Genomic DNA, 16,153 nt, shown 5'->3' with positions numbered 1-16,153 from the left:
TGTTTGTTTGTACTTGTTGAGATCTTACTCCAAGAACAAGAGGCAGAACCTGTTATCTCAGACCTCAGTATGTTTATCACAAATGTCTACTGAGATCTCTTGTCCAGGAGCAGGCTGGGTGCCTGACCCTGTTACAAGGAAGAAGGAGAGCAACCAACAGCTGAGGATATTCAAACACCATTGCAACCTTAAGAACAGGAATGTCTGAGAGGTGTATCTGCTGTGGGAGCAAAATGTGGGAAGCTAAGATGTGGAGAGAATTCTGCTTTGCTCAGAAATCCTCTACTGGAAACTGTAGCTTGGCAGTTTCAGCAGAAACTCCCCTGTCATTTTTGCTAGATGTTATAAGCACCAGTTTGATGATATTTTGCTGCTGATTGTTATTTGTTCTTTTACTCCAAAGCCTTATCTGCAAGGAACTCCCCCTGCTCTGCCCAGCATTATCAATTGGGAGCTACAGCTGACTGCCTTAGAAGGATTTATTTCTCTGGGTGTTGCAAGCACCCAATATGATGGTTTCATCTAATCCCTACTTGCTATTTCTTCTTTTACTTATGCTTGCTACATGCTTCATAAACTCACTCTTCCAAAACCAAAATTCTAGCTATGGTAGATTTTTCTCCAGACAAAACAATAACAAATATCTCCCAACAGCCCTGTGGTTTGAATAGCAATTTTTTTTTCACTCACAATTCATATTTGTTATGGGACAGTGGAAAATGGAAAGGAACCATTCCTTGTACTGATTCAAGAATCATGGCTAAGAAATTCTGTTTCACTACAGATTTTCCATCCTTGTCCCCTGCCTCTTACTATCTGACTAACCTCATTATGTTAATGTTCCCTAGCCTTGGGTATACAAGTGATGTTGTAGATGTATCAATTTAAATGAAAAGTGACAGGCATTTAACACTTATGGAGAGAGAGAGGAGTGTTCTCACTAGAGACAAAACCCTTCTGATAGGCTAACCAATTCTAAGAATACAGCTCTAAACACAGAATAGCAACCCTAAATGAATACTTTTAAACATGTTTACAATTCAAAATATTTTGTTTTCCCAATTTTTAGTGAAAGCAGTGAATTTGAACATAAAATGTTCAAGTTTTTGTCCAGTTCCCCTCAGACTAGAATAGGGTTGCCTCTTAAGAAATCCTGAAAATACAATAAGTTGAAAATGCATTTCAAATACCTCATCTGCCAGATTTCATAGTTGTTTTACACCATTGGTTACTGTTGTTAACACATGGTTGAGTGCAAGCTCCTTCTTTCTGCCTGTGCCTAGCATTGAAGGGATTGTGCTAGTACATGTTCCTGACCCAGAAGTAAATACTGAAACTCAGAACTCAAAGTGGGGCTACTAATGAACAAAAAGAAATGTGTATTGCCATAAAGTAAAAAATAAAATAAAATAAAATAAAATAAAATAAAATAAATAAAATAAAAATAAAACTGGTAAGCCAAGCCATCATCATTCAGACCCCATATAATCTATAGCACCATAAGGCCAAAGTCAGGTTCCAAGTTTAATTATTTTTACACCCAGCTTTAAAGGCTATCAGAGCTACAGCTGTATCTCGCAGAGGTTGACAGATCTCACAGACTCATACTCTTGGCTGTCATGGCATTAATCAGTTATAACAAAGGACTGCATAAGACTGTCTGGTAAAATTTCTTCTACCTTGATATCCATCAGTTATTTCTACAACCTCCTTAGAAGACAATGCATTTTTATATCATTAGGAAATGGGCTCACATTTTATCACCAAAGCTTCTTATTTTGAATATCATTTTAAGCCAAGTTGCAGATATTCAGGGCCAAGATTTTTGATAAATTATATAGCTTGAGTTTGACAATGAGATTCCTGAAAACATAGAAACATTTCCAAACTTCCACTGTCAAATGCTCTCTTCAGATCAATGGATTCATTTAAAAAGTTAGTTTCTCTCTCTTTCTCTCTCTCTCTCTCTCTCTCTCTCTCTCTCTCTCTCTCTCTCTCTCTCTCTTATTCCTAAACCATCAGCTTTTGAAGTAGCAAATCAAGATGGCCTTTCTCAAATATTTCCAAGAGGGAATATTAACAACAATACCTTAATCACAGAAAAATAAGAAACCTTAGAGCATTTGTCTTTTAACCAAAGAAAAAGAAAAAACCCTCACCTTTGACAACTCTTCTAAGTACTTTTTAAAGAAAATAACCATTATATTTTTATAGAAATGAAATTTTTAAGTTATATCCTTTTGAAATATCATATACTACCATTTGAAATTCTACATAAATGTCTTTTATCCATAAACTAGAATTACCTGGGGTGTTCTGAGAATGAAAATGGGATGAGAGCTTGTATCTAGAAAAAGTCCTATCCTGGCAGCATCATACTCTTTGCTCAGGATGCTTCTTCAATATCCACAAAAGACTACTCAATATGGACCCTGTACAGTGCTAAAATTGAACCTTAGTAAGCCCTTTCCAGGTTAAGACCTACAAACACTGTATAGAAGTCCAACGTCTTTCCTGACTCTCATAAGTACACTAGATGAGTCTTGGGTTGTGAATCCTATATTTCAGAGACTATTGCTTTAAGGAGTAAAAGTTAAGGGAAGGATTTCAATCAAGAAATAATGGGTTGAAAAACCAAAAAAAGAAAAGAAATAATGGGGTGATGAAATCATCTCTATATATGTAAGGAATAGGGAAGCCATATCCAACAGCAGAAATGGGGATCCCAGAATATGCATGAGGCTTGATTGAAGGACAATGTTCACAGAGGCCTACTGAGAAGAAAACCGTAAAGCTTTTTGTTGGAAATAGAGCATGCACTGAAGTATAGTGCTAACAATCTACCCCAAGTTTATTCACAGTTTGGTACAAAAATTGTTGGTATCATTTCCAGAAACAAAGGTGACAAGATAAGTTTTGGGAGTAAATTAAAAAAATGCATTAAGATGGCTCAAAAATCTAAGGATTTTCAGACAAGAACAGAGTCCTTCCAGGTATTGGGGAACCCAGAGAGTTTCATGGAAGAAGTGGCATTTGAATAAGTAAGAGATAAATTTATGGAGTAGACAGTTATGGTTGTGCCCTCTCAGCCCAGTGATGGTCATCTTGGCCTAATTAGTCTTGTCTCTCCATTCATCTGTCAACAGGTATGTGAGATCCAGAACAAAGCATGATGTTGACATGCGAATTGGAATCCATTCAGGTTCCGTGCTATGTGGTGTACTGGGCCTGAGAAAATGGCAGTTTGATGTCTGGTCTTGGGATGTGGACATTGCAAATAAACTCGAATCTGGAGGGATCCCTGGGTAAGCAAAGAAAAGTCCTTTCTTGCCTGACTTTCCATTGTCTAACTTTGTGGTGCCAGGTTTTCTGTGTACATAGTGCAAAGAGAGAAATCTAGGAAGCAGTTATCCAGGAGGAGGTCAGATATTAACACTGCATACAGTACTGGCCTGAAAATTCTAAGGAAACGCCCCAGAGATGACAAAAATGATAAGCCAATGAGGTTGATGAGGTGCTCATGTCTCTCTCCTGCAAAGCGCTGGTTCTTTGACTTGGCTTCATATTCGAATCACATCATTATAAAATACTCGTGACCAGAACTTATGTTGGTTCATCTAAAGTGGAGTCTTTGCAGTATCAATTTTAAGTTTTTAAATCACTTCTAATGGGCAACCAAGATTAAAACCTATTGACCGCCAATGTCTACATGACTGGGCTCTATTCCAAAAATTCATTGCTTTCTTTGAAAACTTATCTGCATTCCAACTCTGTTTGGCAAGACTGGTTGATATTGAACCTCCAGATACAGTAGTGTCCTGGCAAGCAGAACTAAAGTGGTACACAGATATCTGAGTTTCACACTCAGAATCTTTAAATCAGTGTGTCTGGGCTGGAGCCTGAGCAAAACACCTTTCTACCAAGTGTCTTGGTGACAGTGATACAGCTGGTCTCCACATGATACAAAGACTACTGTTCTTGAGCTTTTTGTCAAGTGAGACAACATATATAAAATCTTTCCTATTCAGGAGACTCTAATTACGACTGTGCTTGTAGTAGTTAATTATTTAGTAACAATGTCTTAGAGAAATCCTGAAAGAAAATGCCCCATCTCTATCTGAAACTGCTATTGTAATAGGGCAGTATACCTGTCTCTACCAAACATATAACACATGAAGGAGCAGTGTACATCGATTGTCCTAGGCCAGTCTTAACATCTGCAGAAGGAGAAAGAAAACAAAAGGGGGATGAAAGGAAAAAGGAAGAGACAAAGGAGATAGGAGGAAAGAGAGAAAGGGGTAAAGGAGAATGTTTGTTGCCTGAGGCTATGGGAGGAATCAAATCACATGATTAAATTCATGACGACAAACAAATCTTTAGCTGTAAAACATAGTATTTAGGTAAAGAAAGTACTACATGATTGTTAGATTTTATTTACTATCATGATTTATTACAAGAAAATGTCAGGCAACACATGAGAATACTATTCTCTGAGCACAGATTCAAGTCCTTAGAGGAAAATGAAGTCACTGGACCATCATCTCTGAAAAGGCTTCACTTCAAAGCTCAGGTTAGCAGCAAAGAATTTCAAAAGGAAACATCAGAACCCTAGTTTCTATCAAAAAGCATCCCAGTGTATCCTGATCAGAACTTTGATAGAATAACTGGTATTGAACAGAGGTGAAGATCCCTTTATCTACTAAAAACATGGTACTCACTTAACTTGGGCAAGCATCAGTCCCCTCTGAACACAGAGCAGATTGATACAATGTAGCATCCAGATGAAATGTCCAGGAAAGTAGGTATTTAGTATGGTTATTATAAAAAGTAAATCAGCTGTCAGACTTTGCAAAATCTTCATAGTAACCTCATTTTTTCTAAGAGGAAAAGGCAGTGTCCTCTACTGTTTAAATCTTAACTTGATTTTAGAGAGCAGCTCAGGGCTCCTGCCTTGTGGAATATGAGTTTCTGTGCTTCCAGGTAAAAATACCATGGAAACATTTTGGATATATCTAGCAGGTGTCTCAAGAGAACCCAGACTGTTTTCATACATTTGCTTGATTATCTCAGTCTTGAAATCGATACATTTGGAAGATGTGGAGAATGTGCTCTAAATGAGCAGAAATGCACCATCTGAGGTTTTGTTTGTTTCTGCAATGAACCATTCTTCCCAGAAAGCAGGAATTTGACAGATAGGTTAAATGGTCAGAGGAGGCAGTAGAGGACATACCGAAAGCACAACGCATTCTTAAAAACCCCTAAACTTAAAAGTGAAAGAACTCTTCATTGTTTATTTGAATATATTGCTTCTGGATTCACAAAACCCAGGCAGAGAATTATGCATCCACTTTATTCCTCCATTTGCTCAGAGGATCACAGAGTCGGCTTTAACAAACTGTTAAGTTAAATCTAGAAGTAGGACACGTTTAGCAAGCATGCAATCACATGCTGAATTGAGAGAAATGGCAGTGGCTTGAACAGCTAAAGACAGCATGGGGCCAATACTGAAGGCATGTCTGACAATGTGCTCTGAATGGCAGAATCAGTGACAGAGGCCACATTCAGATGTCAAACTGTCTCCTCTGAGCCTTAAGGAAGCATGGGATATACCACAGTGAGATCACAGTGGCATTTTTAAGAATATTCTGACCAATTTAAAGTGTGTTTTCATTGCTGCAGTGTTCTGTACAGTGTTTTGACTACTTTACACAAATCAGCTCTTGCACATTCACAATGACATTATGAGGTGGGTCTATTAGCTTTGCCATGCTTGTGGGTGACAAATAGACTCAGAAAAGTTAAGTCATTTTCCTCAGAGTCTTGTAGCTAGCAAACAGAAGAGTTAGAGTAGAAATCCAGCCATCAAGAAAAAAGCCCTCCATCATAATTCCTTTGTTATTCTTCCCATACCACAATACAACACAGTAAGTATCTGACTTAGACAGTTGTGAGAAGAAAAAAATATCTTCCTTCCCGACAAGGAATTACAGCCTGAGGCTTCCACAAATCGAGTTTGATCCTAATCAACTCACATACTATTTCATTTAAAAAAAGAAAAAAGAAATGTGGATTGTGAGCTACATGAGTTACTTAGTTTGTGAATGGGCCTTGACCGTTGCCAGCTTGTGGGTTCCATGTCACTCTGTGCTCCTTTGGATATACATTAGAGGGGAAATCACATCTTCCAGTATTTTTCTAAAAAAGGATGATCCATGTAACCCTGTGTACATAACAGAACTGCACCTGGTATACAAGTTGGAGAAACAAGGTGCTGATATATAAAATGTGAAGTGATGGGGCAAGCTCTGAGACAGAAAGGGAGCCATGCTATAAGATGATATAGTTATAACTGGAATTCAAAAGCATCCCCATCATTTGTTTTTCCAGGATAGCCAACACCATGGAAAGAAATCACTGGCTCATAGGCAGTGTTGGCAGTAACAGGAAAAGCCAAAGGGTGCTCTTCATTGGGATCACCATCAGAGCCATCTGTGTGAGGCTATAGTGCCCTAAGATGAAGGGCTTCTAGCTTCATCTTATTTTTTCCCTACACTTCGGGGGGGGGGGGGGCAAATTTGTCCTCAAGAACATGTTATAGCAGTATCCTATGTATATCCCTAATTGTGCAGCATCAGGAATTATAATGATCCCTTCTCTGTCCACACAGGAGAATTCACATTTCCAAAGCCACACTGGATTGCCTCAATGGTGACTATAATGTGGAAGAGGGCCACGGCAAAGAGAGGAATGAATTCTTGAGGAAGCATAATATAGAGACCTATTTGATTAAGCAGCCTGAGGAGAGTTTGCTATCCTTGCCTGAAGACATAGTCAAGGAGTCAGTGAGCTCCTCAGACAGGAGAAACAGTGGGGCAACATTCACAGAAGGATCCTGGAGCCCTGAACTGCCTTTCGACAACATCGTGGGCAAACAGAATGTAAGTCCTTCCTTCCTTCTTCCAGTTAGCAACAAGTGCATGCCTGAGTGCAGCTCCAACCAACAGCCTCAGAGGAAAGCAATTCATCTTTAACCTTTTCTCTACTGAGCACCATAATTGAAAATGATCAAACAAATTTCCTCAGGACAGAATTAACCTATGTGCACGATTTCAGGAAAGGGCAGAAATACCACGTTCCTGACACCTTCTTATTTTTTTGATGCTAAAAATAAATGAATGCCCTGTGACACAGAATTGTATCTATCCAAAAAAAAAGCTCATATAGAAAAAGTTCAATGTCATTAAAAAAATGCTTGCATGTACGAGAATGGCCCCCTTTAGCCTGTGGTCCTCAGTCTTCCTCTAAAATTTAAAGTCAGGAAGGCAGCCTTGATGGAGAAATAGGAGGGTAGCATTGGGTGGTGCTGGGGTGGGTGCTCTAGAGAAACATGCAGTTTCAAAATCACTCCTATGAGTCTAGTTTTCCACCCTGTGGATTTGCTTCTGGTATGACAGAATGACTACAAAATCAGTACATAAAGAACAAATCACTAATAATCAAAATTAATTTTTAAAATTATTTATTCAGATATCAGTATCACACTAACCCTGGTGAAACACTCCAGCTCTGAGAGGCACAGTAGAGATGAGGTTTAACCAGGCTCAGAGCCCACGTGGAGAAAGCAAGTCCAGTGAAGAGCTCGAATTCAGAGCATCAGCCAAGCACCAGCTCTGAATAACGTTTTCCCTTTATCCATTGAGACAGAGCACATGCTGTTAAAGTTATATGAAATCCTCTAATTCTACCACAGTTTTTTTTAAAGAAACAAATAGGAAAACCCTATGTGCAGAATCTATCTGTTTTGGACATGTTCCCGAGCCAAGCAGAAGCTGAGAGTATGGTGGAGTACATAGACCAAATCAAACAGAATTCGGATTTTATGAAGATATTAAAGGGTGGGTTTTTGTTGTTGTTCTGTTTTGTGACAGAATCTCACTATGTAGCTTCTGCTGGCTGTGTAGACCAGGCCGACCTCAAACTCACAGAGATCTGCCTATCTCTACCTCCTGAGGGCTGGGATTAAAGTCAAGTACCACCATGTCCCATGATGATTTATCTTTTACAACTGAAGACCTGAACATTTCTCATTAGCTCTTAGATTGGATACATGTATCTGTTAAAAAACCATTTAAAGGAGAACAGTCTTTTTTTTTTTTTTTGCATTTGACAAATTGAAGAAGGGTGGGGCACTCTGAGGCCAGGTTAACTTCAATTCCCTTCCAGTTTTGTGGGAAGGAGCTATGAAATAATGCATGTGCCAGATTCTACCAAGAAAAACTACAGACTGAACTGACCCAGCATTCCTTGCAATGTTTACTTTTAGGCCTTCATTACTCTCTTGTGAGTATTTAATTTACACACAAAATAGTATTATGCCTGAGCAGGTCATCAGGATTCCAATGCCAACTTTTTTCCACCCCTGAATTGACAAGCATGTTACAATCTCCAATAAATTAAAGACTGGTATATGTACTTTGGGGAGTAGATGCATGGCCAACTGAAAGTGTCCCCTCTGTTTCCTCTCCTAGTACAAGCTGGAGCCCAGATGCTGGTTTTCATAGAGAAGGCAATATGAGCACCCTTACCTTGACATGCCTCAATAATTTCATATTACATTCTCTTTCCTATCTGTTTTGATTTTATCTTTCTTTTTTGAAACCTCCATTCAAGCTAGTTGTTGGGGAACTGGAATAATTCCTTATTGTTCTAATCTCAGTTGCTCCTGCCCTTGCTGCTAATAACTGAGAACCAAGAAAGGAGAAATGGAGTTATGTGGTTTCATTTCAAGGCTGGTTGACCTGGTAGAATTTTTACGAAAAATGGAAACATTTCTTTGCTAATTTCCTAATTTTGATGACATAAAATGGTTAGTTACTACAGAGGATGTCAAAGTAATCAATATATTTGTACTGTAGATATTGCACAATGACTGAATTTTGCTTAGATGAAACCTATCTGTACCATCTTCTGTGTGGATAATTTCAATTTATGTTGATGTCTTAATACTGAAGAGCCAGGAAATGTGTGATGATCTCTGAATAAACACATGTCACTAATAACATCTTCGAAATGATTGAGCTGATTAAAATTATCATAACCATTCAGAATTTATATTTATGCTTAACTCTAGAAATCAGTGAGCCATATGCTCAATTCAGAGACTTAATGTGTCCCTGGAAGAGATCAAGACTGGTCTGCCTGAGCCTACACTGTGCCAAAATACCCAATCAGTTCCACCAAGCCCAGACGAATGAGTGTTTGCAGAATATAGATAAACCACACTTACACTTTGTTGGGAATTTTCCAGCCAAATTGGCCAGATGTTTGGGCTTCCATTGATTCACAATGTGTGCTTAGAATTATTTTTAATAGCATCATATAGCTGTGCCATATTCTGTGTTTGTGTTAGCAGATGTTCACGTAGCTAAATCCTCACATATCCAGTCAATGGGGATTATTTGAGCATCTATTGTAATGCCAACTCTAGGGGGACAAGGAGAAAGAAAGAATTAAAGAAAAACATTTTAGAGAAAAAGTCCGTCAGTGTTTTGTATGTTTCAGAAAAACAGGAATTACATCTGTTTTTCTCAACATTATTTGGTCCAAAAGTAAGATACTGTCTGATAATTCACATGATGTGATTAGTTTGTTTAGCGGACAAATGAAATGGTATCCACAGAGAGTAAAGGAGGCAAAGTTGGGACATGAGAAAAGCAGACCTTGAAGAATACTCTACAGAAGGCAAACACACTTCCTTTAAGGAGGCAGCTAAGAAGCAAAGCAGTCAGGAGCCACCTGGGGGCGTGATGTCATGGAAACCCAGACAGTTTAGCATTTTCAAGTGAGGAACCATCAACAAATCAAAGGCAGCCAGCTGTTCTAATAACATGGAAAGTCAAAACCACCCATTGGAACCAGACTAAAGAATATCACTGGCAAGATACAGAGTTGGTGAGAAGGTGGAATCAGAAACCTGATCATCATAGTTGATGAGAAAGGAACCAGGGCTTCTCAGAACTCCAACTGTCACCCCCCTCCCTCCCCCCTTTTAATTTTTGTGATTTACTAGTGGCTTAGAGGAATGAGTGAAATTGCTAAGAGTGATCCCTGGCTCTCTGGTGAGTTTCCCAGTCCCTGTGTGCTTCATGTTGATGTTGGGCATATTCTCTGCTCCTATATGTCCATCCACGTTCATTAAAATTAATTACTTGGGCCTGGCTGGGTGCTAACACACATGTTAGTTTTAAGCATCCTAAGGACCAGTGCTCTGCCACTCTGAATCCAGATATGTGAAAATGTTCTGCCCAGAGTCTTCATGCCTGGTCTTCCTGGGCGTTGGGTAAGTCACCACTGGATCTTCTATTGCCCTAGGTTTCTAAGTGTAGGAAAGTAAGAAGACCAGAAGACAAGCAGACTATTAGTACTTAAGATTACAGAAGTAGAAGTCAATGGCCCAAAAGAGACATGCTGAGTATTTTTAGAGAATATGCACAAATTTGAAGGCAAATTATTGGAGTCTCAGGAAAAAAAAAGCTGAGTTTGGAATAATATTTTAGTTTCATATTAAATGTTATATTTGTTTTTCTGGTACAGTCTCTAAAATATCTGTCTAGGCTTAAGCTCCTATGACTACCATGACTTAGCAGGTCAATAGTCTAGATTTACTACTAGAATCTAGTAGTGAAAGCATAGGCCTGGTCCTTGTCTTCCAGGAATGTAGATAGCAAGAGCCTGGGGGATGCAGGGATTTAACCCCCCCCAAAAAAAAATAAAGTGAGTGGTACTTAAAAAATAAGGATATGTGACAACTAGGGAGTAAATATACTCTCTGCAGGGTTGATTTTCAATGAAGGCCTTCCTGAGATTCCATGTGAGTGCTACAAGGACTCTCAATACAATTTGCCAGGACAGAAGTATTTTACAGACGAAACAGCACAAAATCCTGAGGAAAGAAACATTTTAGTATGTCATAGAAAGCCTTCATGGCTAGAGCGTGGTGGACAGGGGAGAGATAGCCTCTAGGAGGATACAGTTGAAAGCTTAGTCTCTCAAGCTTGTACAGTCTGTATTTTATCCCCAGGGGAGTGATATGGAGGTGTAAGCAGGGCAGTGGTATGATCTGATTTAGACTTTCAAGAGAATGCTTAGCTTGTCTTCTGGATAATGGGTAGAAGGGGTTGGACTTTGACAAAATGGATCTTAAGCTCCAGATTTACAAGATGACAAAGGTGAAGCTTTTACATTGCTGTTAAATTTTTGTGAAGAATGTTAATAACTTTAATTGGATTTTTCTGGCAAGTAAAATGCCAGGAAACACAGAGTTATGCTTTTAGGAGAGAGAATCCTCTTTGGAGCCTGGGATCTTTCTCCATGAGTGTAGAATGGTCACCTTCATCCCACCCATCCATTTTACATGCAGGATGGCCTAAGATTCCATGTATTGGTCTATTACTCCTTGGGCTTCTTAAAAGACTTATTTAGAAAAAAGAAAAAAAAAAACAAAAATCCAACTATTGGTACTACCAAAAGTACACATTAGTCACTCCTACTTAACAAATTGACATTGTTAACTTGAGGCTAATGTGTACAACATGGTGACTCTAAATAGAAATGGGATTTTTATAATCTATACAACAGACAGAAAAAGGATGGCTTCATTGTTTAGAATATAGGTAAATGGGTATTGGTGCTGCATGCCTTTTATCCCAGCACTTGGGAGGCAAATGCAAGTGTATCTCTGAATTAGAAGACAGCCTGGTCTACAGAGTGAGTTCCAGGAGAGCCAGGGCTATCATAGTAAGACCCTGCCTACCTTCCCAAAACAGTTATAGGTAAATATCTACAGGTCACTAGCACAGTGAAATCTCATAGCAGCCCTATATAATCACTGTTTTGACACTAGACTTACACATAAGAAAAGCATTTGTGGTTTGAAGACCCCAATTAAGTTGCTGAAGGATACGTGCCAAAAAATAATAGAACTGGAATCAGAACCAAGCTAGGTATGAACCCCCACAACCATGTATTTTCCATCATACCACAACTCTTCCTCCTTAGTATCCTAAGTCTATTCAGAGTTTCCACTGTCTACCTTGATTTTCAAGTCAGTCAATCCTAGAAGCTCTGTGTGTGTGTGAATGTGTGTGTGTGTGTGTGTGTGTGTGTGTGTGTGTGTGTGTGTGTGCGTATTCTGAGACACATGGGCCACTGGCTCTCAAAAGCTATTTAGAATATTCTGCTATAAGCCTAAGAACTGACCAGATGTAATCTTCTACCTTACCTAAGTAGCTAGGTGTTCATCACTTGAGTATCTACCTAATGGCAAAATATTCAAGCAAGCATTCAATTTTGTTCCAGTTGGCCTGGAAGATATTGAAACCAAAAGAAAATGAAATGCTGAGAGAGGTACTGGCTGGGCTGGCAAGGATAAGATCCAAAGGGTTCTGTGATTTCTGTGGACCCCACTGGGAGTTTTCTTAAAACCAGTTCTCTAAATCTTTTGGAAGAATAGGAAGAATTCTCACCTAATAGCTTTTCGGATTTAAATCTTCTATAGGTCTATGGCTGATCATGCAGTTTCACATGGCAAATTGGTCTGACCAGCAATGAGTTTTGTGATCTTCAGATAAATCTCTGCAGGTCCCGAAGTGTCCAGAAAAGGACCCTTGTAGTTGGAGTTTTCCTGCCTGGCCCAGTCAGGACAAATCTCTCTCACTGGCCAGTCCCACAGTCACTCAGACCCAACCAAGTAAACACACAGAAACTTATATTGCTTACAAACTGTATGGCTGTGGCAGGCTTCTTGTTATCTACTTCTTCTATCTTAAATTAACCCATTTCTGTTAGTCTATACTTTGCCACATGGCTTGTGGCTTACCAGTGTCTTTACATGTTGCTTCTCATGGCAGCGGCTGGCGGTGTCTGTCCCATCCTTCCTGTTCCCAGAATTCTCTTCTCTGCTTCTCCTGCCTATACTTCCTGCCTGGCTACTGGCCAATCAGCATTTTATTTACACAGAGTGATATCCACAGCACTTCCCCTTTTCTTTTTTTTTTAAGGAAGTTTTTAACTTTTACATAGTAAAATTACATATAACAAAACAATTATCAAGCAAGAATTACAGTTATAATATTAAAGAAGATATCCTATCTATCTTATATATGTGAGTCTAAGGTTTTATATCTAACTTATCTTTTATCATAACTGAGGAAATTATAACTATCTAGCCTTCAACCACATCAAAGACCTCAGAAGGATATAATATTACCTGAGAACTGGGAGAAGGATGCAAGCATTTTTTGGGAGTCTTGCAAGAGTAGACAGAGACAGCTGGCAGCCTGGACAGTCACCTAATGTTCCTTTGTAAAGTTGGGGCATTTGTCTTCAGCCCACAGGGCTAGAGTCTCTCGGTCACTTCTCTCAATGTCCTGTAGAATGTCTGGCAGTTTCCTCTATGAAGCAAGAACCTGAAGGACCATTTTGTCAAGCAAAGTTTAGTGGTCACCTTTCTATGGGTCCTGCATGTCCAGTAGATCAAGCAGTCCAGGCAAGAACAGTTTCTTGCCCAAATGGCTATTTTTGCCAAGGTGAAGATAAGATATGAAGTGTCTTCAATGCCCATCCTCCTCTCTGAAGTAAATTGGTGCTGCCAGGAGCAGACATGTCTCACTGTCCAGAAAGTCTAAATTTTAAAAGTATTTTAAATGCCATATTCTGTAGGTCTTTGAAGTATTTGAAGATTACCTATCTATCTGAAATATCTCTCTGTATATCTAGAAGACTTAACTAACATGGCTATGAGTATGATTATCATAGATGACTAATCATTAATCTATTTTTAATTATCCATTTCAATTTAAAATTAGCTATACAAACATAATACCTTAAACACGATTAGAAATATACACAGTATAACAAAATTAACTTTAAGTTTGTATCAATAGACTAAAATCTATACCAATGTAAAACATTGTAAATGAGTTGTTGCTCTTTTAGAAGTAAGTTCATTAATTTACCCTTTCATCCTATCATATCTGTATCATATCCCCTTTTTATCTTTAGAAAGAGATTGCATTTATAATCAACTTGTTTTAAATAAAATAGTGGTTTTTCTCTGTCCCACACCAGAGGGCTCTTCTGATTTGGGACACAAGAAGCTCTTAACCTTTTATTTTAACAATGTGCTTGGGTTTAGAGAAGGAGTGAGCCAATTCCATCTCCAAAGCCAGCTGGGAATTTGGGCGTAATTTTTCTTACTACTTCCTGCTGGAGGGGGGCACTGTATCTTATGGGGACACAAAGAAAGTTTTAGGATTATGGAGTAGTCCGTGAGGGTGAACCTCTGAGCCAGTTGCCATTCTGGATGTTGGATCATCTGAGCCATGGTGTCATCAGAGACCTTTCAGGTGGTCTTGGCTGATCAAACCTGATGTATCTTAATCTGGAACAAATCCATAGCCTCTGGCTTTCTGTGGAAACAAAAGCAGAGACTCTTTTCCAAAGCAACATATCCTTATATCCAAATTTTAAAGTCAAGATACCTTTAAAATTTACATATTTATTTAACTCAACAGTTTTTATGATCAAATCTTTTTCTGTAGTTAAAAATCCCAAAGACAACACAAACCAGATTCTCTGTGTAATATCCATCTTTGAAGATTGAAACACTGTTGTGGCTGCTGGCTCCGCCAACCTCAGCTTCCCAACATGGCAGTGGTACAGTTTACCACCAGCTCTGGGTCTGGAGCCATGTGTACCATCAACTATCAGAAGCAGTTCTATCAAAGCAGTGCCATAGCCCAAAAACTTTTTTTTTAACTAGCAAAGGCTAAATCCACCATGCAGCAGAGTAAAGTGCCACTTGTAGACTCTTCATTCCGGCCACACTACAGATCAGATGCACATGCCAGGAACCTGCCATAATAGCTTAAACTGGCAGGCTGCCGCTAACTTGAGAAAGACAACTAGGAAGCTGTTTTTAGCTCCGTTTTAGAATCTTTTTTTCTCAGGTTTTAGGTGGAAACTCTTGCCCCACGTTGGGCGCCAGATATTGATGAAATTATTAAGGCCACTCCATATAGTTAAAAGGGAGGTTTATTTTGTGGGGTAACTTACAAATGAAGGGGTAGGTTGCAGGGTCTGGCAAAGGTATAGTGCAGTCTGGCGGTGTTCTCTGGAGAACTCTGCTCGGTCTACCTCCAGCGTCCAGGGTCCCCGAACCAAGAGAGAGACCTCCTCTCTATCCTTGGTCTTCTGCTTCCTCCTCTGCCCTGCCTTGTGGGCGTGACCATTACCAAAGCCTCAATGGGGGATGGAACTTCCAGGCCAATGCTGGGATGGCTATCCACTACAGACCCTTGATGAAAAGAACTTAAAGGGAAACTCAGTAGAATGAAAGGAGTGCCCTGGTTTCTCAACTTACTAAGTTAATAATGCACTTTGTGTAGCCACACTTCCTCTCCACACCTCAGCATATGCATGCATACTATGACAGCAATGAAATGGTTAAGCCAATAGTCCTTCCCTTTGATCATCGAAGACACCTGCCAGGATCTGTGGCTGTATTGTGTGAATTATGGCTGTTTCAGAATCCTCCCTTCCAAATCCAAGGAGTCCATGACTCACTAGCAAGTGACAAGGACACCTGCTATTCACAGTCATCCTAGGATAAAGTAAATGTTGTGTTGAAACTATAACCTTAAAACAATGTAAAACATTTGAAGTAAAATCTTTCACAACTAGGGAGTGAAACACTGCTCTCTTAGCACTCTGTATAACTTAAGTTTTGATTGCATGGACGTAAATACGTAATTAGTATCTCAAACACTGTTACACTTTGCCTCCTTTCAACATTCTTCTTTGACATGATCATTGTGTTCTTATCAAGTTTCATCCCTCGGATTTTATTCCTTCCTTTGTTCCCACTCCTAAAGATTAGCCTACAAACTCAACACCAGGCCCTTCTCTGTGCAGATAATTGCCTACTAGACAGGAACATGCTATGTTCAACCTCATTTTAGTTTTCATATTCTAGAGGAGCAACTCTCACCCACCAAGATGATCACTTGTCCATTCATTCATCAACTACATGTTGAGTAACTGCACTTGGCTAGGGGAGGTGCTGGTGTAAGCATGGAGAAATGGAAAAGGCTGC

The 16,153-nt window shown here is 39.3% G+C and overlaps 1 protein-coding gene across 3 annotated transcripts in view; it reads left to right on the top strand.

Moving 5' to 3' along the window:
• Positions 1-16,153, top strand: part of Adcy8 (adenylate cyclase 8) — a 227,500-nt gene that overhangs the window by 126,771 nt on the left and 84,576 nt on the right. For all 3 annotated transcript variants that reach the window (XM_036209023.1, XM_036209022.1, XM_036209021.1), the window contains exons 6-7: positions 3,147-3,305; positions 6,668-6,938. In XM_036209023.1, coding sequence (XP_036064916.1) covers positions 3,147-3,305; positions 6,668-6,938 — 430 coding nt within the window. The remainder of the gene's footprint in view (positions 1-3,146; positions 3,306-6,667; positions 6,939-16,153) is intronic.

This window comes from Onychomys torridus, chromosome 16 (assembly GCF_903995425.1).
Source record: "Onychomys torridus chromosome 16, mOncTor1.1, whole genome shotgun sequence".
NCBI classification, from domain to species: Eukaryota; Metazoa; Chordata; class Mammalia; order Rodentia; family Cricetidae; genus Onychomys; species Onychomys torridus.
The sequence above is the reverse complement of the archived record's forward strand: the minus strand, read 5'-3'. Positions and strand labels throughout refer to the sequence as shown.